We start from the raw sequence: 21,271 nt of genomic DNA on the forward strand, positions 1-21,271 counted from the left end.
CCTGCGCCTTCGTGTCTGTAACAGAGTACCCTCAACTGGGGGCTTCAAACGGCAGACGTTTACCGTCTCCCTTTTGGAGGCCTCGGTCACCACGTGGCCGTCTTCCCCGGGTGTCTCTCTGTGTGACTCTATCCCCTCTTCTTATCAGGACACCAGCCGTTGGGTCAGGGCCACCCTAATGACCTCATCTTAACTTGGTCACGCCGGCAGAGACCTTATTTCCAAATCAGGTCACATTCACAGGTTCTGGGGGTTCGAACACCAGTACATCTCTTTTGGGGGCACAATTCAAGCCGTGACGTCTTGGGAGTTGCACCAGCTCCCGATTGTCATCAGGTGACCAGAGGCAGTGGGGGCCGGTGGAGCAGTCAGCCAAGTCAGAGGCCTGGACCCGCCACCGCCAGCTCAGGGTTTGAGACAAAAGAAGTGCACGTGTGTGGCAGTAGCCAGGAAAGCGGTTGCCATCTTGTCGGGACGGGGAGAGGAGGGGGGAGCTTGCATCTTTTGGGGGGAGGTGTCCGTACCTCGGGCCCTCGCAGGAGTGGCTGGGACAGGGCGGTGAGCGAGACCCCAGGCCCTGCGCCTTCCCGGGCTCTCCAGGCCCTGATGATAATGCAGTTCCATTAGCCCGGCAGCTGGGGCTCGTAGCCTCCGGTCCCTGCAGGCAAGGTCCCAGGAGTGGGTTTGGGAATATAAACGGCCACCGACTGTTATTAATATTTAGCATGTTTGCAGGAACGTCTTTTCCCGGTGCTATTAATCTGCCGCGTTAATAACAGCCGCGCTCTGCTCTGGGCTTAGCTCAGCGGTGACGGGCGAGGGGGAGGCCAGGAGCCAAGGTGCCCGCGGCGGCCACAGCCCTGGGCAGCTCGGGCAGGCGGTGAGACCCCTGGTGGCCGCAGCCCTGGGCAGGGGCATTCCTGGAATGGGGACTCTTAGTTCCTGTCTTATAGCCAAGGTCCAGGGCTGGGGGAGGGGTCGCCGTGGTGGCTGCGGTTGATTAAAAGCTCGAGAACAATAGCAAGACTGACCCTGTCAATTCCCAGGTTTCTCTTTCTAGCAAACCGTTTCCGGAAGTGGGGCTGTGGCCCAAGGACCCTCCCACCGAGGAGGGGGCTTCCCCTCGCCTGTTGTGCTGGACGGGAACGTGGCCGCACCAAAATCCCGATTAGAAATCAGGGCATCTTATTTCACCACCTTAGCCGGTGGCTGCCCCAGACCCGGCTCATCTGAGTGTGCTCGTCCCTCTGTCCGTCCCCTCCCAGCCCAGCAGCAGCTGAGATGGTCCTTGTGACAGTCACAGACCGCAGGGACTTACAGGCTCTGGGGAAGAAGTTTGGGGGGGTCTCTGAGGGGCGCAGTACACAGCACTCCTCTCTGCTTGATTCAACAAGTAAAAGTCAGAGGATGGGAACCAAAGTCCCATCCTGTTTCTCCAAAAAGGTTCCGGTGGAAGGTGAGAGGGCCAGGCAGGCCTGCGGCTGAACCCCGGCATCACAGATGTGCCCCCCGACCCCTACAATGCTGGACCAGGCATGCCACCCTGCGCGGGTGGAGGGAGGGAAGCCCTGAAGGAGCAGCAGAGACACCCGGCGCTCTTCCAAGAGGTGGGGTCTGGGCCCAGCAAGCCCAGGTATTGTCTTCAGATTAACCAATCGGACTCGAGCCTCCTGTTAATGGGGCTTCTTCTCAGGGAAGAAGAGTCAGGGGGTGGGTGGTGAGGATTCCTGCTTTCCACCGATGTCATTAAAAATGGCCCTCAAGATTGTCCTCGCCCCCATCCATTTATGCATCCATTCACCCACTATACACCCATCCATCCACTATCTACCCATTAGTCAATCTACCCACCAACCACCTATCCATTGATCCACCATTCATCCCAACCTCCATCCACCATCCAGCCATCCACCATTTGTTCATCCACCGTCCATCCATCAATCCGCCCATCCATCTACCATCTATCCATTTATCCACAATCCATCCGCTATTATTCTATCACCATCCATCCATCCACCAACCGCCATCCACCATTATGCCACTATCCATCCATCCACCATCCATTGACCACAATTCCACAATCCATCAATCCATCCACCATTTATCCATCCACCATCCGTCTACCCATTTATCCATCTTCTGACTCATCTTTCCATACCCCCTCCCCTCCATTCATCCATGTATTTATTCCTGAATTCATCCATCTGTCCATCTGTCCATCCACTTATCCCCTCCTCTACCCATCCACTGACCCAACCGTCCACCCATAAATCTACCCATTCATTTCCTGTGTGTCTTCTGTGGACACGAGGAAGGCCATCACTAAAGGCTGGGCACTCTTTAAGGTGCTTTCTCACAGGGGTGGGAACATTGGAGCTGTGTGATACGGGGTCTGAGGGCTTTCGATCAAGACTGTCTAAACACTCCTGGCTTGGCCCTGACTAGCTGTGTGGCCTTGAGCAAGTCCTAACTCCCTGAGCGTCCCTTCCATGATGTACAAGACGGGTGAAGTCACATCTCTGCCTCCTCTCTGGAGGAGAGAGTAACTGCAGTGCTGGCTGCGTGCTCCCTGAGGCCTGTCAGCACCTGTCACACACAGGTGGGCAGAGCCAAGGCAGACAGTGTTCTGACCAGGCCCACCTGTGGTCCCCAGGTTGCTTTCGCAGTCTCTCCGGGACGGTCTTCGAATTGCATGGGCGTGTGGCCAACCAGGGATGTGCTGCCCAAGGTCTCAGGGCTGTGATCGGGTGGGTTGTCTGTTCTCCACTCGGCTTCGCCTCGACCACCGTATTCCTTTCATAAGTTGAACTGAACAGTAACTTTAATTCTTAAAAAAAATTTTTTTTGAACCGTAAGTTTTAAATACTGCATTGACAGGCCTGGTGAAACTGATCACTACCTGGACATTGAAACCTGGAGTTGGCCGTGGGATCGGGGGTGCCCGTGCCCCAGCCTGCCTCTCCCTGGGAGAGGCCATGGTCTGGGGTCCTTGCTGTTGATTGATATGACAGGGACTTCAGACCTGGGCCCCCACAGATCCTGGAGAGGGCACTTCCTGAAGGTGGCCCCGTGTCTGGTGCCCTCTGTGTAGGAGGCTTCCGCTGAAAAGGCCGGAGAGGCCTGGCCCAGCCCATCTCACTGAGATACAACGGAGTGTGTCCTGCACGGAACTGTGGGTCCTGTCCCTGCCGGCGACGCCAGGAAACGGGGAACACTTGGACATGCTGTTGCAGCTCTCGTCCCCTTTCACCCCCAAAGACTGGTTAATAAAAGCAAGCAGCTCGTGTCTGCGGCTGACCCTTTGGAGGCTGCCCTGCAAGCCGGGCGAGGGCAGGCTCTCACTCTGCCCTTGGGAAGCCCTTGGCAAACCCCACCTTCCTGTCCAGCCGGGGCGGGGTGTGCGGCGGGTGGAATGAACCAGGCCGGGACCGAGCTCTGCCAGGATGTGGCTCCTTTAACAAAGACTTCTTCCTCCAAGCGCTTCTGATGGAAAACAGTCTGAGGTGCAGACAAGGCAGGGTTACGGGAGATACGGTGACAGTCGCTTTTCTCCGAAGTGGCACATTTTCGGTTACTTGCAACAGGTCAGGGATGCATGAAACGGGGCCGTGTAGTTGGGTGCTGGTCCAGATTGCCAGGGAGAGCTCCTGGAAGGTTTAGGGCGACTTGCTCCCCTTGTGCTGAGTCCCATCCCCCCGCTGCACTCTGATCGTCAGGGCATTGCAGACACGGCTGCCCCTCCCCCTTGCTGAGCTCCCACAGTGGTTCTGACACTTGGCTGGTCCAGCCCCCGTCGGGTTCAGGTCGAGCAGGTCTGGGTGGAGCCCAGGAGTTGCATCTCTAGAAGTGCCATGGGGATGCCGGTGCCACTGATCTGGGGACCCTGCTCTGAGAACCCCTGAGCTAGAGGGGCAGAACGCCCCCCCACATCCAGGCTGAGTCCATCTTGCTTCTCAAACCCCCAGGCCCAGCCCGCTCAGCTGGCTCCTGTCAGGAACCTGCAGGTCTGCACCGTGGCTGCCCTGCTCCCTGCTCTGGCTGTCAGCGGGCAGTGTGGACGCTCAGAGGACCCGCCCCCTCTGCCGGTGACTTGCCTTTCAGACTGGACTTGTCCCTCTGGGCGATGCTCTGGGGGCCGCCCCAGCTGGCCTGTGTCCCGTGGGCAGCTCTGGACGTGGAGCTTGCTGGACCTTGGCCTGACCCCCAGCTGGACGCCACGCCGTATGGTCCTGTCTCCAGGGGCATTTGGGATCTGTCATTATCTCCTAAACGCACCTGGGCTCCTTCAGACAAGGGGCCACACCTGAGATCAGCTTCCAGCTCAGTTCAGCGTAGCGTCGACCTCACTCTGCCTGACTCAAGAAGTGTCCCTTGGTGCCCAGTCCCCGTGTGTCCTTGAGTCAGCGCTGTGGGACCCGGGTTACGTCTTTGCCGGGCAGGCAGGTCTCCCACGAGAACCCCACTGCTCCGAGGGGTAAGGCTGTGGATTCTGTGGCTCAGAGGTCACGGGGTGCAGCACGGCCAAGGGAGCTCCCGGCCCAGGGCCTGCGCTGGGCCTCCTGGGGCTCCAGGAAGGGGGCGGCTCACAAGATGTACGAGGGGGCCTGACCCGACCTGGGCATGTCCTTGACTGAGGAGGAGGTCTGTAAACAAACTTCAGCCCCAAATGTGATCTTGGAAAGAGATGTGGGCGGCCAGGAGCTTCGGGGGAGCCAACCGAGACCTGAGCCTGGGCCTGGCCGTCACGCCACTCCCACAGGTGTCACCGTCGCTGCCCAGGGCGGGTGCGTTTATTCTAATTTACATGGAGAAGGGGTCAGCTCCGGGAGCCCAGCCACTTCCAGGGTGGCCAGCTGATAGTGGCGCGGCCGGCCCAGGCCAGGCTGCCTGGTCCTCCTCTGGGGATGAACACAGGAAGCGGTTCCATTGGCTCTGAGGCCTGAGAAGGGGGCAGAGCCTCCGGGGCTGGGGTCTGTGGAGTGACTGGGCCGGCTGCAGAGGGCAGGGAGGACCTCAGGTGGCAGCCTGGAAGCAGGCGGCCATCTGGCCCACGAGTCCTCACTGGGCAGGGCCGAGCATCCCAGGTCCACGGGGAGCAGGCCAAGGCCGAGGGCAGACAGCGAGGTGACCTCTCGGCAGCTGGGTGGACTCCGCCGTTGACTGTCCTCCCCGTCAGAGCTCCGTCAGCAAACCGAGTTCCAGGTCCAGCACAGACACCAGCATGGGTACGACAGCGGTGCCCCAAGTCCCCTTCCTGGGCAGCTAGGCTCATGGGGGTCCAGGGGTCCCTCTTTTCCCTCTCGTGTAAGGATCTCTTCTGCCCTGTTGGGGGGTGGTAGTCCCCCCCCCCCCCATCCAGAGTCAGCATCAAGTTGGCTGAGTGTAATTTGCTTTTGACCTACCGACCCCGAGATGATTGCCGCATAGGCTATTGCTGGGGGGAGGGGGTGCTCGGGCCCACAGGTCAAGCTGCCTCGTCCTGCAGGCTGGGCCCCCAGGCCACGTGTCACCCCGCCGGAGCCTCTGCAGCCACTTTGCCTTCTTGTGGCATTCACGCACCCACTTATGTTTCTAAACCCGGTGATGAGGGTGAGGCACAGTTGAACCGGCAAGGAGACCCAGACCTGGATGCATTTTCAGTTTCACCCCAAGGCGCGGCCCGTGTGTTTTGTTTGCGTGGAGGGTGTTTCTCTTTCGGGGGAGGAAAGGAGGGTCTCACAGCACGTGCTGGGGGTGCAGGGGAGGCAGCTCCGTGGCATTTGCAGGGTGAGGCCCAGCCGGCATCAGGCTGAGCTCACCTCTGGGCCCGGACGGCTTCTTCCAAGCACGCCGTCCCCTGTTCCTGGTGCCTGTGCCCTGGTGTCTGTGGGGTGACGTGTAGCACCCCCGCCCCAAATGAGACGCTCCACCTGGACCAGGGGGTTGTCGAGGGGCAGCCTGCCAGGCCAGAGGTTGGGGTCTGCGCCCCAGGACAGGGCTGGCCCAGGAGGCTGGGTGCAGGTGTTTTTAGGAAGGAACATTGAAGCATCTTCTTCCAATAACGGCCAGTCTTCTGAGAAGCACGTGATGTTCCGTCCACCCTGACACCTGACCTCTCTGCAGACTGCAGTACGACGCCCCCCAGAGACCCTCCTGGCCGCCCCCCTGGTGGAGGCAGCGCTGGAGGTGGAAGGGCGGCCCCCACACGGCGCGTTTTCCTCCCTTCTTCTTGGGGATCTCCGGGCAGAGGCAGCCATGTCCCGCCACCTACAGGGCCGCGTGGAGGCAGGGGGCTGGCTGAGGTGGCCTCGGGCGGCCCACGGCCTTCCCCGTGCCCTGCATGGTTTAAGGGCTTCTGCTACAAATCCCGCCACACAATAAAGGAGGAACCAGAGCAAAACACACAGTGGCTCAGGGAAGCCCGCCTCACACTGCCCCGGCCGCAGATCAAGGCTTAAATCGGCCTGATTCCAGGGTTACGAGCAACCAGGAGCTGGAGCTTCAGGGAAGGGCCGGGGGTCTTTATGTCCCCCGCCCGGGATACTGCTCGTTTAGCCACGGCAGGGCTGCCAGCCCCACGGATGGTACCGGAGGGACCCTCTGCCCCCGGCCAGTCGGGCACAGCGGTGCTCATTGGGGGCCTTCTCTCGCTCCAGACCCTGAAATCCTGGCCGTGGGTTTGATGTTTGGATGGGGCTCTCTGGGGGGTGGAGGGGTGGCTTTAGGGATCTGGGTGAGAGAGGACAGACAAGCCTCCAACGGGGTTTCGGCATGAAGTTCGCCGAGAGCCTGCCGCCCTGGCTGGGACCCGGCCCCGGTGGCAGGTGCCCTGTGGCCTGACTGCCGTGGCCGTGGCTCAGGATCGCTCCGTGCCTCTCCTCTTCCTCCTGTCGCTGCCTGCACCCTCCCCTCCCCTCTCCTCCCTGTTTTTATTATTTGGGTGGATCTCCCAGGAGAAATTTTGGGGATGACGGACTCAGTCATGAACCCTGAGCCTGAAACTACCACAAAACCCCAGTGAAGGACCTCGGTCTCCTCATGAGTAAATAACATGCCATGGCACAGCCTAGATTCCCAAGGTCATAAAAAGCTCATGTTCCTGGCACTGCATTCTGCCCTTCCAGAGAGCACTGGCTGGGAATGTGACGGTGGTCACAGGCCTGGGTGGCAGGGGAAGGGGGCCGGGGGTAATGATGCCCCCTCCCTGGAAATGCCCGGCAGCCCGGGGCCGAGGGGCTCCTGCTGGGCCACCCGTCCCGAGGGCAGTCTGGCTGGGGCACTGGGCCGAGGGAGAATGCTCCTTCCATCCAGCCCCCCAGCTGCTCGGGGACCCGGGGTTCGGGGGAGGGACAGTTTGTGCTGGCCCCGCACGGGCTCCAGCAGCATCCGAGCCGCTACCTGCTTCTTGCAGGGCCTGGGGGGCTGCTCAGCGCGCCTCCTTTTCTCCAGATGTTTTCTGCGCACCCTTAGGCCTCCTCTCAGCCACGTCTGAAAACAGAGGGCCCCCTCCCCGCCAGCAGTGGGGCAGCCGAACGAGACCTGGGCTCTCCTGGCGGCTCCGGGCAATCACTTAACCTCGGTGACTGCGGCGGGTGGGAGGTGGGCGATACACAGCCTTCCTTTAATCAGCAGGAAACACCACTTTCTCTCCTAAGCTGTTTGCTTGGCCAGTAAATCAAACGTGCCCTTCAAGCGTTGATTTTCCTCCGGTAGGTGAGGAGTTTTGGGAAGTCGAATTCAAACAGAAAGAAAACAAAACACAACAAAACAAAAAACAACCCAGAAAAACAAAAAGAGCACGGGAGATGGATATGCACGGGATGGGGACACGTCCCCGCTCTCTGCCCAGCACCCTCACACCAACAGAGCCGGACTCCTACCGGCCCGGAAGCAAAGGCATCAGACCCTGGAGGGGTCAGGGAGCGCGCTGGGGGGGTCCTACCTGAGTCTGCTGGGAGCTCTGTGCAGTCACCAGGTCACATGATAAGGTGGCATGTTAATTATCCCCGCAATACACCTTCGTGCGCACGCAGCCCCAGGAAGGGTCGGGGTGTTCTTTCAAACCTAAACAGCCTCGGGTCCCCAGGATGGGGGAGTAGCAGCTGCCGTTCTGTTGTTGCATTTTTGAAAGGATCCTACGAGTCAATTAAAAAGGAACCGTTGGCCACATAAAACATAATAATTACTTCTGTGAATACTGCTAAATTAAATAAGTGTTATCCCCATTTTTTCTTTCTCTTTTTTTTTTTTAAGACTTTGGTTTCTTTTGAAAGAAAACATTTTGTTACTTCTCCATCGGATCTGAGGTCGTTTTACTCATACTGAAAAGTTCCCGTCTCCCTGGTGACGACCCTTTCAGGAGCAGGGAGGGGGCCGCGAGACGAGGGCCAAAGTGACCACAGCGTTTGGGTCACTTTCTAAGGTTTTCAAGTCCCAGAAGTAGGGACTTGGGCGGAAGCATCTAGATCAGAGGTCAGCAGGCTCCGAGCCATGAGCAATCCGCCCGTGCGCCTCCCACCCCCGGGCCTCCCCTCTCCTCCTCTCACTCTCCTCTGACTTCTTTAATTTTATTGAGTGAAATTCACAGCATATAAAAATGAACCATTTTTAAAGTGCACAATTCAGGGGCACGGGGCACAGTCACCAGGGTGTGTAGTCGCCCCCTCCATCTGGTTCCAGAACATTTTCTTCCCCCGAAGGAGACCATGTGCCAATCAGTCGGTCACTCTCGGTTTCCCTCCGAACATGGATTCTGTGTCTGTGGATTTGCTTTTTCCGGACGTTTCACATAAATGAAGTCGTAGGACATGTAGCCTTTTGTGTTCGGCCTCCTTCACTCTGAGGGATGTTTGCAAGGCTCACCCGTGTTGCAGCCTGTGTCAGTGATCCTTTTCTCTTTTCTATGTTAATATAAATATTCTGTTGTGTGGATGGACCACACGCGTTGATCCCCTCATCTGTTGATGGACACTTGGGTTGCCCCTCCCTCGGGGGGCTGTGGGTTAACGCCGCTGGGCATCCTTACCCATCGGCCTCCCTGTTTTCCACTCTCGGGTCGATACCGAGCAGTGAAGCTGATTTCCTGGCTGTTGGACCTGCTTGCTTGCCCTGTCTCTCCCCCGCCCACTCTTTATTATCTTTTCTGTGTCTCGGGCCACCCTCGGGTGAACTTCTAGGTGGCACTGTTTTGTCACCAACTGCCTCTTGGGCTGGACCCCGAAGAAAGGCCCACAGCAGACAGACAAGCTGGGGACCCTTTTGCTCAGTCCCATGACCTGCCACCCCATGGGTCCCATACTCATGACCTCAACAGGCCTCTGTCCTAACCTGCCATGAGTTCATCAGGAACTTCCAGGAACTCTCCCCAGGGCCCAGCCGGCCCCACTGAGCTGCCCAGAGCAGCCCAGGTATTATGGCAAATTTCACAGTAACCCAAATTCTGAGTCTTCCCAAGAACTTGGGACTTGCCCCCGTTCCCTAATTTCCAAGGCTGCAGACACAAAGCGGTTCCAGAAGGAATGCCTCACCATCAGCCCCGGGTCGGGTGTCTGGTGTGTCGGCTTCCCCCGCCGCCCCCGACCTGTGGAGTGTGGGCACCTCCTTCCCGCCTGTCCTAACGCAGAATGGGCCAGCGTGTCCTCGGGCTGCCCCCGGGGCCTCGGGGAGCCCCCCAGGGGTCTGCGTTGCTCCCCAAGACGCTGCTGGAACAGTCCCCTGGGAGCCCCTAGCAGAGGCCGTGCCTCCCAGGCAGGGGTGGCGGCCGGGCGACCCCTGGGCCTCTGGCGCCCTTGGTTCTGTTCTGTCCCATGTCCCAGGTGGTCCCGAGCCTTGAGCCCTGGGAAGCCGAGCTGCAGAGCCTGACGCTGCCTTGTCTCCCCCAGGTGACGGCGACATTGTAAATAACATGTACGGGCCGGACCCCGACCTGCTGGCTGGCGAGAGTGCCGAGGACGAGACCGAGGACAGCATCATGTCCCCCATCCCCATGGGGCCGCCGTCCCCTTTCCCCACCAGCGAGGACTTCACCCCCAAGGAAGGCTCGCCCTACGAGGCCCCCGTCTACATTCCTGAGGACATCCCCATCCCACCAGACTTCGAGCTCCGCGAGTCCTCCATCCCCGGGGCCGGCCTGGGGATCTGGGCCAAGAAGAAGATGGAGGTCGGGGAGCGGTTTGGCCCGTACATGGTGGCGCCCCGGGCCGCACTGAAGGAGGTGGACTTCGGCTGGGAGGTGAGCTCTGTCGTGCAGGGTGATTGATCGCGGCCATTTATCTCGTGTTCCATCTATTTATAAAGCCGGGTGAGCTGAGCCGCCGGGGGCAGGAGGCTGGGTAGGAGAGAGCATTCGAATGTCACATTTCCCAGGCTTATTTTATCCTGCGGCTTGCATGACGCGACTCCGAAAACACCAGAGGGCCTCGTAGCTGCCTGGCAGCCCCCGTCCGCTGTGCCCGCTCTCTTCCCGGAAATGTGTCTTTAATGAGCTCATGTCTTAAACCCCCCGAGCTTCCCGTCTGGATCTTAGGTGCTAAGGCTGCAATCTCGGCAGAACCTCAGAGATGGATGGACTCTCCCAGAACAGGAGTCTCTGCTCCCGGGAAAGCCCCTCAGATGGGGGCCCACCTCCTGGCAGGAGCAGCCAGGGGCAGCTCGTAAAACGTGGCTGGTGGCCACGCTGCCACAGATGCCCCAGGCACATCCATGCCAAGGGCCTCCTGCCGGGCTGCCCGGGTCAGCTGGCTCCCTAAGAGCAGCCCGCGCTTCTCAGATGAGCGGGGACAGAAAGGGGCACCTTGTGGTTTACATTTCCCTGACGATCTGGGCCTGGCTCGATGGTCCTGGAGCCCGTGTGCGGTCAGGAGAGGGAGGCCGGTTAGGTGGGGACACGGCTGCTGACACCCCCAAAGGCAGCCCTCCCCCTGGAGGTATCCTGCTCGGGCCACGAGCGTCACTGGGCCCCAGTGGGGGCACTTTCAAGGTGGTCTCGTAAGGACCGTGGGCCCCACAGAAGCGCTCTCCCCTCTGGTTGTAGCCTTTCTGCTGGCTCCACACGGCCAATGCTCGGTGGTATTTTTGGCAGGGACCCTGCCTGGACGGAAAATGCAAATGCCAACCCAGATTCCTTCTGGGTGTTTCACAACTTCCAAAAGTGCTTGGATGGAGGTCAGTTCTAGGAAGGGGCGCGCTGTCCAAGGAGGGAAGAGGGCCTTGTGTGGCCGGCAGCCGTGTCCCCTACAGCGGACCAGGGCAGCGGGGGTCAGGGGAGCCGACTCCCCCCAGCTGCTCCGTGGCTTTGGAGAAGTTCCCAAACTGTGTGTCTCGGCCTTCTGTGTACAGCAAGGGGCGAATCTGCATCTGTCTTTCGCCTCTCGTGAGTCTTTTACGGCTTGGAAGGCTGCCTTGGAGCCTCGGCTGCTCCCTAGAGATGGGCACGGCCTCTTCCTAACCCCTGGGAGGCTCCTGGACCCCCAGCAGCCCTTGAGCATCTCCCCCGGGCCCGTCAGCTTTGGAAACCCTCCGTAAAGGTCAAAGAGGCTGCCTGAGTCGGTGTATGTGCTGGTGGCAGTGGCCGCAGACCTGAGACCTCCATGCCCTTCACAAGGACACGAGAGTGCCCCGAACGCAGGACGCCCCATCTCTCCAGCCAGCTGGGGGAGTGTGGTTTGTGGTAGCACATGGAGTGTGGACATCAGGGGACACAGAAGCCCCCTACCGGCTGCCAGCTGACAGCCTGAGCTCTGTAGACTTAGAAGGTTTAGAGGGGTAGTGGGTTGACCAGATGGACGGAAGAGCAGGCCAGCCAGGATTCACAACAACCCAGAGTTGGGGAGGCCACAGCTTGGCCAGCTGGACCGTGCAGGCCGGCCCGTCCCCTGCTGTCCCCAGGCGCCCGATGCCGTGTGTGCCTCTCAAGGTCGGGTCACCTGCAGAAGCGGCCGGCCAGGTGGGAGCAAGGTGAGGTGGGAGGTGAGGAGTTGGGAGATGCGGCCCTCCTGGGCGCAGGTCGTGTGCTCTTCGGAGACCCACAGGGTGGCCCTCATTGGGCCGAGGAGAGCATCTTCAGACAACGTAACAGGTAAGTGGTTTGGGCTGTTCAGTGGCTTTTTGCAGACGACCTGTCCTGCCCTTCCCGCCTGGCTGTTCGGAAGGAATTTAGGGGTGTTTGTGTCGCGTGCTCGGAAAGGCCTGGACTATTGAATTAAGAGGCGCCTTCAGATGCTGCAGGGTAAACGGACCCTACGGGTAGTGCGATGGATGACCTTGAGGCAACCTGGTTCTTGTCTGCTCTGATGCAGGCCTCTGTTTGCTCTATTTTTAAAGAAACAGCCCGTATCGCCGCCGCCCTGGGTGCCGGGCCTGGTACGGGCCGTGGCTGTTATCTGCCCGGTGCCTGTTGACTTTGCGATATCATTTGTCCTCCGTGTACGTGCGGGAACGCTCCCCTCCACGGCACCTCCCCCGGACAGCGCCTTGATTCCGGGGCCGTGACCTGACCGCCGCCTTTCCCCGCCGGCACCAGCAGGTATTTCTCCAAGTCCACGTCCTCACGTAGTGTTCCAGACACGCCGGCGGGATCTGACTTTGTTTCCTCGGCGAGTTCGGGCCCCGATCACCTGCTCTGGGCTTCGCGGCCTCCTGTCCCGTCCCGTCCGATGTGGTCGTGAGCAGCTGTTTGTATCACCGTCATCGCGGTCAAGCCCCAAGGGCAGAATCGGGCCGGAAGGAGAGGGAGGAGGAAGCAGGCGTCCCGAAAATCAGGGCGAACCCGCTTTTGCTTGAAATAAATCATAAGGTCGAGGTGGTTTCTTCTAGCTCCATGGGTCTCTGGGGTGGAAACCAAAGAGCCTCACTCGCATCCCGAAACAGGCGACCGATGTTTCACTTTGTTTCTGTGCCCTGCTCGAGTGTGACAGCGTCTGGGCCAGAGGAGCGGCCGGCTGCTGCCCCTTCAAGGGCAGGCGTGGTCCTCGCCTTTGCTCTGCTGCAAACAGGGCTCGAGATTAGGAGCGGAAAGCCCAGGCTCCAGAGCCTGGATCTTTCTGCGGCTCCGGACCGCAGAAGGGCCTCCAGCGAACCCCGGAGTCCCAAAGTGAGGCAGCTGACCACCTCCTCGTGCTCCTGCTGGGACGCTGTCCCCGGGCCTGCGGTCAGCTCAGCCCAAAGCAGGCCTGGGGACCAAGACAATCGCTAGGGAAATGTCAGGGCCTAAGTGTCACCGCCAAGGAGGCCAGGGCAGATGCAGGACCGTCAGAGGCAGGTCCCAGGGACAACACGCAAAGGCCTACAGTCCGGCCCCGAATTTTGCGTGTGTCGATGTTCAATCTCATGCTGGTAATTAAGCTCCATAAATCAGGTTGATTTGCTTTCACTGCAATTTACATGGCATTTAGTTCCTGAAGAAGAAAGGACAGGTAATGACATTCTAGCGAAGGTGGCAAAGGAACTCTGAGGATGAGCCTGGATGGGTCTGGATCCCCGAGGGGTGGAGGGTGGTGGGAGCGTTTTGTGGCCTGGCCGGGCTCGGAGTGTGGTTGCTCCCGTGAGGTCTGGTGTTGGGGTCCAGCAGGAGAGGGGGGTCCAGAGACAGCCCCTCGCAGACACAGGGTGGGTGTCCCTCGGAGGACGGGCTCAAAATCAATGTCAAACCGATTATTCCTACCCTCCTTTTGGGACACCATGGAAACAATTTTCTTTCTGCTCAGAGAACAGAATTCCTATCGTGGACCATTCCATTGAACTAAAATCCAAGGGTCCCATCTCCTTTTCTCTTTTTGTGGTGCACACGGTTTCCGGTGACACGATGCTTCTGTCCCTGCTGGGGCAGCATGAGTGACCTGGCATCTTCAGGGTCAAGGTGGCAGGAGCAGCCTTGTTTCACGTAGGAATTTTACTTGAGCAAAATGGGACGGTGCGTGTGGGCCCCGTGGCTGGGCACCCTCCTCCCACTCTTCATCTGCCTTCCTCCCCATGTGGGTGTCAGGAACATTCAATGACTCTAAACCTTCCCCCGCTCCCACCGGGTGCTTTGGGGGACACCAGGAAGTGACTCCCTGTCATTTTGGAAGAAAGCACAGATGGGCTCCGCCTGCTCCCCGGACCTGGCAGCCGCATCCTTGGACACAGATGGGAGCGTGGGGTGCGTGGAAACGGCCCCCATGGGCTGCATCTCGAAGGGAGGTCGTCTGTCCTCGTGGCCGGGAGGACGCTCGCGCTCTCGGACCCCTCCCCCCAGACGCAGCCTGCCCAGAATAAATCACCCAGTGATTGCATTTTATTGCCCTGGGGTCTGAAAAACAATGATTTTGATCATTTGTTGAGTAAGTCATGACATTTATCATCGTGCTGTTTATTTTGCTAATTAAGAGGTAGCTGCGAGTGACAGCCCAGAGGGAGCCGGGCTGTGCAGTCCTCTCCTCAGAGATGCCACCTGCCCCCGAGGCAGGACCCTGCAGCTGTGCAGCCGGGCTGGGGCAGGCCGTGCAGGTCTCCACGGGGAGGTGGCGGGAGTGATTTTCGCACCGAAAGCACCCGGTTCTGCTTGTTTCTTGGTGGAGCACTTGTCTCCCCCAGAAAGGCAGGCTCTCTGGTACCCAGAGCTTTGCCCAGCCTCTAGCTGGCACTCAAGCATCATCTGTCGAAAAAAAATGCATCTGCCTCTGTTTAAGGAGCTGGTGGAAAACGTTAACGTGAATTGATGGGGTTTCAATTATCTAAAGAATTTACTTGAGTGGATTACCTCATCCCCTTGGCTGTGGTTCCTGAATATTAATATACATGTTCATTTGCTCAATCAACAAATGGCCGTGTCTGGGCCAGGGCCTGTGGGAAGCTCCAGGGTCACAGGGGAAATAGCCCCAAGGCCTCAGGCTGCCCTGTCTCTCGGGTGCTACCATCATACGGCCCCCAAGCCAGCTCCTCTGGGGTCCAGGGCTCCCCCTGGATGGCTTTGGCGAGGGCCAGGACCCACCGGCCACCCCCGAGGACCACGGGCTGCCAGCACATCCAGAGATGCTAGGGTAGGGGATGTTCCAGGCGAAAGCTGCTACCCAGCCCTGCACGCTGAGATTCTGAGACATTGTCGTTAATGTAAGATTGGCTGAGACCAAATTCAGTGCGACACAGGGAGGGGCAGGAGTTCCTGGGTGGGGCTGGCCTCTGCGCCCTGGCACCTGCCCCAGCCTGGCCGGGAGTCACATGGGCACCTCCGCGCTGGCCGCAATCTGAGCCCCAGGTCTCCGCGGGGAACGGGCCTCCATTTCTTTCTTCTCCTGCATTTATACCCTCACGCTCTGGCCTCAAGCACCCTGTCCTCTTTCCTGCTGAACTTACCACACGCCTGAATGTGAGCACGATTCACCAACACCCCGGGGCTCCCAGCCCCCAAGGCCATCAAGGCCTGGGCTCAGGCAGCAGTGACTCCTGTTATAACCAAGCACCCACCTGCCCCCGGGACAGAGTTCCCAAGGCTCTTGGGAATGGGCTTCAATTCTCTCTAGTCCCTGCCACATAAGGACCAAACGAGAAATCCCGTCCACCTGGAGACAGACACATGTGCTGGACTTGTCACCTGAAAGATCCTGGATGCACCTGGTAGCCCCGGAAGCCTGAGCTTCCCAGCGCCCTGCCCCCTGCGCTGACCTCCCGGCGCTGTGGGCGCCTGTCCGGCCTCAGAAGGGCTGAGGCAGCCAGCGCCCCCATGGCCAGGCCTGGCCGCTCCCCGAGGCTCAGGAAGGAAGTGCTCATCCTCTGGGAGAAACAGCAACAGCCGCGGCTGGTCTGCACCCGCAGGCATGTCGTTTGGCAGCAGCCCTGTGGAAGCAGAGCTGGTGTCCAGCCGGCGGGCACCTCCTCTGTGGCCCTGAACTGCCGACAGCCACAGAATCCCCGGCTCTTTCAGCCCCAGCCCACCCCGTGGAGGGACCTGTGGCCCCAGGACGGTGAGAGAGGAAAGCTGGGCTCAGCAGCCCCCCACTGCTCCAGGTGACCCCGAGAGGAGGGTCACGCAGCCTGGGAGGAGGGGCAAGCCCTGGCTCTAGACAGCGTCTGCCAAGTTTGCAGAGCAAAACGTGACAGCTGGTAGTCGAAGGTCAGGACTGTCCTTCAGACGTTTCCCGGGTGTCTGAGACCTGAGAGCAGAGGTCTCCATCCGAGGGCCTCACACGGAATCACCTGCAGCATCAGAAAAACAGGTGCCCAGACCCCACCCAAGAGGCGCCTGGCTTTGGCCAGATGAGGGACTAGCCATGTCTGTTTTGCCCAGGACTGTCCTGGTTTTGAACCAAAAGTCCCAACAAACCTCCCTGAGCACAGGGTTTGTGAAAACTTCTAGGAAATTAAAATGTGCCGTAGGGGTGAGAGTAGCCAGGCTGGAAAGAAAGAGAAGGGGGGAATCCTTCCAGACCTCCAGCATCTGCGCCAGTGGCCCCAGGAGGCAAGGGGGATGATTTGGGTTGGGTGGCTGGGGGCATGCAGATGCTACTGCAGGGAACGGCTTGTCCCAGAGCCACCCCTGCGGCCCGAGTACAGGTGGCCGTGCTCTGTGCTGCACACACACACGAGCACACTTCCTACCCTCTCTCTTCCACGTTCATCCTGGTGCAAGGATCACACTTCAGCCTCTTCCGTGCATTCTTCACCCTAAAGCCGGCGCGGCAAGTGCTCTTGCGGCCATGCCGGGAGGCATGCTTCTTTGCTTCTTTGTATTTGGCTCTTAGACCATCTTGCTGTGTTTACTCTTGGAATTCCAGCCGTGCGGGAAAGCCTGCTGGGGAAGGGGGCCAGGAGCCGTCTCAGCTGTAAAGGCTGGGCCTCTTGCTGGTCTGATGGCCTTACTCACAGGGCTTGGTATTCTCAGTCCCAAATCTTTTCTGTCCTTTCTCTCCGTGGCACCAAGATACACACTGGAACCATCCCGGCAGCATCCTGCCCCCCAGGGACATGGGAGCCCTGAGTCTCCCTTTACTTTGCCCTCCTCTGCCCAGCCGGCTAATTCACCCTTGACACTGACTCTCCTTCTGCGTGGTCTGGAATTTTATTTTAGACGTAGAAACATGGCAGGGCCTTTTTGTCCCCCTGGAATGATCTTCTGAATGCATTTAGGAGGCATAACGTGTATTCAGAAAGCGACCAAAGTCGTAAGCTGCCGCCCAGTGAATGTTCACAGCCCGTGGAAACACCTGGATGACAACAGGTTTGGAGACCTTTTCCCAGGCTGTCAAACAGGAACCCGGATTCCGCGAGAGGGGCTGTCCTGTGGGAACAGGGCCAAGTGGGAGGCGTCCTGGGTGCGCCTGTGCAGCGGGGCTGGGGACACAGAAACCCGCGCCATCTCGTTTCCTCGGGAACCGCTCCCAGCGCAGACCCTCTGCCATCTCTCCCAAGCACCATGACATCAGGTCCAGACGTTTTTAGCCCAAGAATGCCGTGAAATCCTGCACTATCTTAGGCCCAGCTCCGAGGCACGGGTATATAAGGAATTTTCGGGAAAAGGAGAGAGAATGACTAAGAATACCTCCCTGGTAGTTCTTCTTTATTTCCTTAAGGGGTAATAACTCAGACACAGTCCAGCAGAGGGTACTTTCTTTAAATAGAGCATTCTGATTCACAAGCGAAAAAGGAAATAAATATTTTCTTTTCATATTCGAGAGACGTCCATGAATACCAACTTCTTAAATGGTATTTTACCATCTGCATCACACACACACACACACACACACACACACAGGAACACACACACACACACACACACGCCAGTGACAACAAGCCCGCCCTTACCCTGGAACAGGCTGCTTGTGAACCAGAGACGTGGAAATAGCCTTGGGGTTGTCAGAAGGAAGCGAGTGGGAAGGCGGAAGGAGGGCAAGATGGCTCCTCCTCCGGGTGGCGGCTCAGCCTCCCCAGGGGACCTGGGCTCAGCCTATCCCACTGGCTCCCAGAAAGCCGGCAAGAATGGGGTGCTCTGTCACCTCTTCCCGCCCTCCCCCCCCCCTTTTTCTTTAAGGGAAATGGGGATCTCACGTTCAGGGACTGTGACAAAGGCACCTGGGTCCCTGTACTGGGCAGGACTGGCAAGGCTGGGGCGGGCTGACCAGGCAGCTGCTCTGTGGCCCAAAAGCGTGGGCAAGAGGGGAAGGTCTGGCGTTCATTAGGCACCTGCTGTGTGCACATGCTGGCCACGCGAGGCGCCTTCTACTCCGTGGCCCTCATTCCGTCTGTAAGTAGATCCCAAATCCCAGCCCGATGGACCGCAGCAGGGCCTGGCAGGCGTGAGTGTCCGCCCCTCGGGTGCCCCGCTGTGGAATTCTCCGGACCCCAGAGACAGCCGTCAGCCTCTCTGGAGCCAGGATCCTGAGCTGGTCCCAGGGCACCTGGGGCCTGGCTGGGGGTGGCCGGGGAGACGCGTTCAGGCAGGAATCATGGGGTCCCCACCCCAGGCCGTCAGCCTGCGAGGCGCAAGGTCCAGGAATCTAAAAGGAAATCTTTTCCACCTGCTCACCTCAGGCTTGGGTCCCATGGAGCTGCGGTTCTCAAACGATCATGCTGAGAATCCCCCAGTCACCTTCAAAATGCAGATTCAGGGGCCCACCCTTACCTAGTGGATTAGAATTCCCGATGGGGGTCCCCAGGAATCTGCATTCTATTTAGCAGTGGAAGAGGGGCCACTGGGAGGTCTCCATTCTCAGGTGGAAGCCCCAAGAAAGGGGCTTACCGTGGATTTCCCTGCTCCCGCCCCCACGCCCCTCTGCCACAGCCCCCAACCCCAGAGCCAGGCACAGCCCGGCGGCCCCACTGTCCTCCTGGTGGAGCTCTCGGCAGCAGGTGAGGCCGGGAAGGGGCCCCAGAGCGATCCCACCCGCACCCCGACAGCTGGCCACTGGCACTGCTGTCCTCCGGAGGGGAGCCCGCTGGAGACTGACCAGTGACCTGACGCCCCTCCCAAGGGCATGGCCTGATGGTCAAGGTTGAGGGCGGGCTTCCCGGGCACCGATCGTCTGTGTCATGCCTGGAGATTACTTGGGGCATCACCATTTCTCCCCCTCACTGTGCAGGTGGGAACCTTCCTAGAAAGGGAAGGGGGTCCCACAGGGTCACATGGTAAGTTGGCTCAGGGGCGAGGGACCAGACAGGGGACCCCCAGGTGGCATCCTTCTGCCTTGCCGCTCGCCCCCGTAGTTCATGCAGCCAACACACGCTGAGCACGGAGACTGGGCCAGCCGCACTGGCCCCCTGCACCAGCCGCCAGCGGTTAGAGCAGCCCCCAGCCCACGCGGGCGTTCCACCCCCACCACTCTGTCCAGTGGGTGATGGACCGGGCCCCAGCTCCTCCAGGGGAACGGGGACCAGTAAGGCGTGGAGTGGCTCAGACGTACCCCTCAGCCTCCTCCGTCTGCACCCATACCGCCGGCCAAGCGGGGGTGGCTCTCAGGTTTGGCCTGGGCTGCCTCTGGCCGGCCCTCTCTGGGCTGAGCCCGCCTTCCCCAGGCAGGAAGCAAGCGGTGGGACCCACCTGCTAAGACTGAGGCATCTGCAGTGTCACTCATATACACGGAAAGATTATTTCAAGTACTTTCCCAGCAGCGGCCTCGCAGAGAGCAGGACGGGCCGGGAGGGTGGCCCCTCCTGAGAGCCGGCAGCTACTGGCCCGGAGGCTCCCCGGGGACCCCCAGCACGGCCTTGGCTGGCCCATCGCCCACCCCCTCCCGGGCCTCCCTCCCTGCTGGGTCAGATGAGCATCCCAGGCCTCGCAGGCCATAAAAGGTCTCCCTGGGTCACGGGACAAGGGCGTGGACCTCCCAGCCAGACCTGCTTATCAAAGGTTCTCTCGAGTTGGGAATTTTTGCGGGCTGGTCATCCCCAGGTTAAGAATGCTCTCAGCGTGTCACAGGCCACCTCGGCCTCAGCCAGAAACCAGGGTGATGCAGCCACACACCACCCGTCCAGGGGCAGCAGCTGCCGGAGGGTCCCCCTGCAGGCCACCCTCTCCTGCTCTGCTCGGGGCTGGCGCAGGGCTCCCTCCACTCTCTGGGGCCCTGCTGGGCACTGAGATGCGGCTGGGTTTGCTCTGATCGAGGCCAGGTCAGGCCAGGATGGCCTCTCCGGGTGAGAGGTCAGTCTGGGCGCACAGCAGCAGGCCCCGCGGGACCCACCGGAGCCAGTGTCCTGGGGTAGCGTCCCGCCCTGCCCTCATATTGTTTAGAGCACAGTGAAGAAAATGTCCTAAAGGTGACATTTTAAGTCCGCCGACAGGATGCGCGTCGGCGTAGGTGGTCGTGTCTGCTCCTCCGCATGGGAAGATGCTAAGACAGGATGCCCTGTCATCGCCACAGGGGTCAGCGTGCCGGTCCCTGCTCACCTGTGTGCCGGTCCACCCGTGACACGTGCCACCGTGTTTCCAGGGAGTTGGCCTGAAGAGAGGCACCAGCCTCCATAGCAGCGCCCAGGGCACGCGGGGCTCCCGTCCTGCTGTCCTTCAATCCCAGTTGTGCCCCCTGCCCGGCCGGCCAGGGCAGGGCCAGGATCCCCAGCCCCGAGCAGGGCCACGGGGAGCACCTTTGTCTGGCTTTCAGTCTGCGTTCCTGCCTTCTGGGCTAATGCCCAGTTTAATTGCACATCCCATTGTGTCATCCCTGTTCAATCATGTTCAAAAATACCTACATCCACTCCTTTCCCATTTAGATCTTTCTAAAGTCCATTCTGGCTTATCAGCACAGTCATTTCAGGAGCGGAGCTAAGATTTCTGCCATTTAGGCCCAAGGCATTGTCTGTCCCTGCGGCAGCTGAGATAAACCCTCACCCAGAACAAAGTCGCAATGACCTTTTACAAGTAGAAGCCGCCTTGTTTCCCTCTAGACTAATTTATCAGCCTTCCTTTCAGCCGGTGCTCAGTGGAGGCCCGGGAGAGCACTGCCAAGTGGGGGTGGCCGGGGATTAGGACGCCCGGCTGGTTCGTTCTCAATGGCACACCTCAGGGTCCGCGGGGATGGGAGCTGTGCGTTGCCGTGGGGAAGGATGGGGATCGCCAGAGAGGGTGAGGCCTGCAGGTGGCGGGGCCTGGGCAAGGTGGCCAAGCCCCCTGCCCTGGCCTCCTTCAGGGCCAAAGTAAAACCTTGTGGACAAAGTATGAGCCACGCTGGACTTAAGTAAAAATAATGATGATGAAATGGCCTGCAGCCCCGGAGCCCCCGGGGGAGGCCACTGAGCTCTGGGGCGGCAGCTCACAGGTGGACGGGAAGAGAGCGAGTGATGGATGAGAGGCCGGGGGGGATAGAGGAGGAAGAGGAGGAGGGGGAGG

At 59.6% G+C, this 21,271-nt stretch overlaps 1 protein-coding gene across 1 annotated transcript in view; it reads left to right on the forward strand.

The window, feature by feature from the left end:
* PRDM16 (PR/SET domain 16) overlaps window positions 1-21,271 on the forward strand; it is a 321,752-nt gene that overhangs the window by 97,007 nt on the left and 203,474 nt on the right. Inside the window, exon 2 of the mRNA XM_068537697.1 lies at window positions 9,861-10,210. Within this exon, the coding sequence (XP_068393798.1) occupies window positions 9,861-10,210 (350 nt within the window). The remainder of the gene's footprint in view (window positions 1-9,860; window positions 10,211-21,271) is intronic.

This window comes from Eschrichtius robustus, chromosome 3, assembly GCF_028021215.1.
Source record: "Eschrichtius robustus isolate mEscRob2 chromosome 3, mEscRob2.pri, whole genome shotgun sequence".
Taxonomy (NCBI): Eukaryota; Metazoa; Chordata; class Mammalia; order Artiodactyla; family Eschrichtiidae; genus Eschrichtius; species Eschrichtius robustus.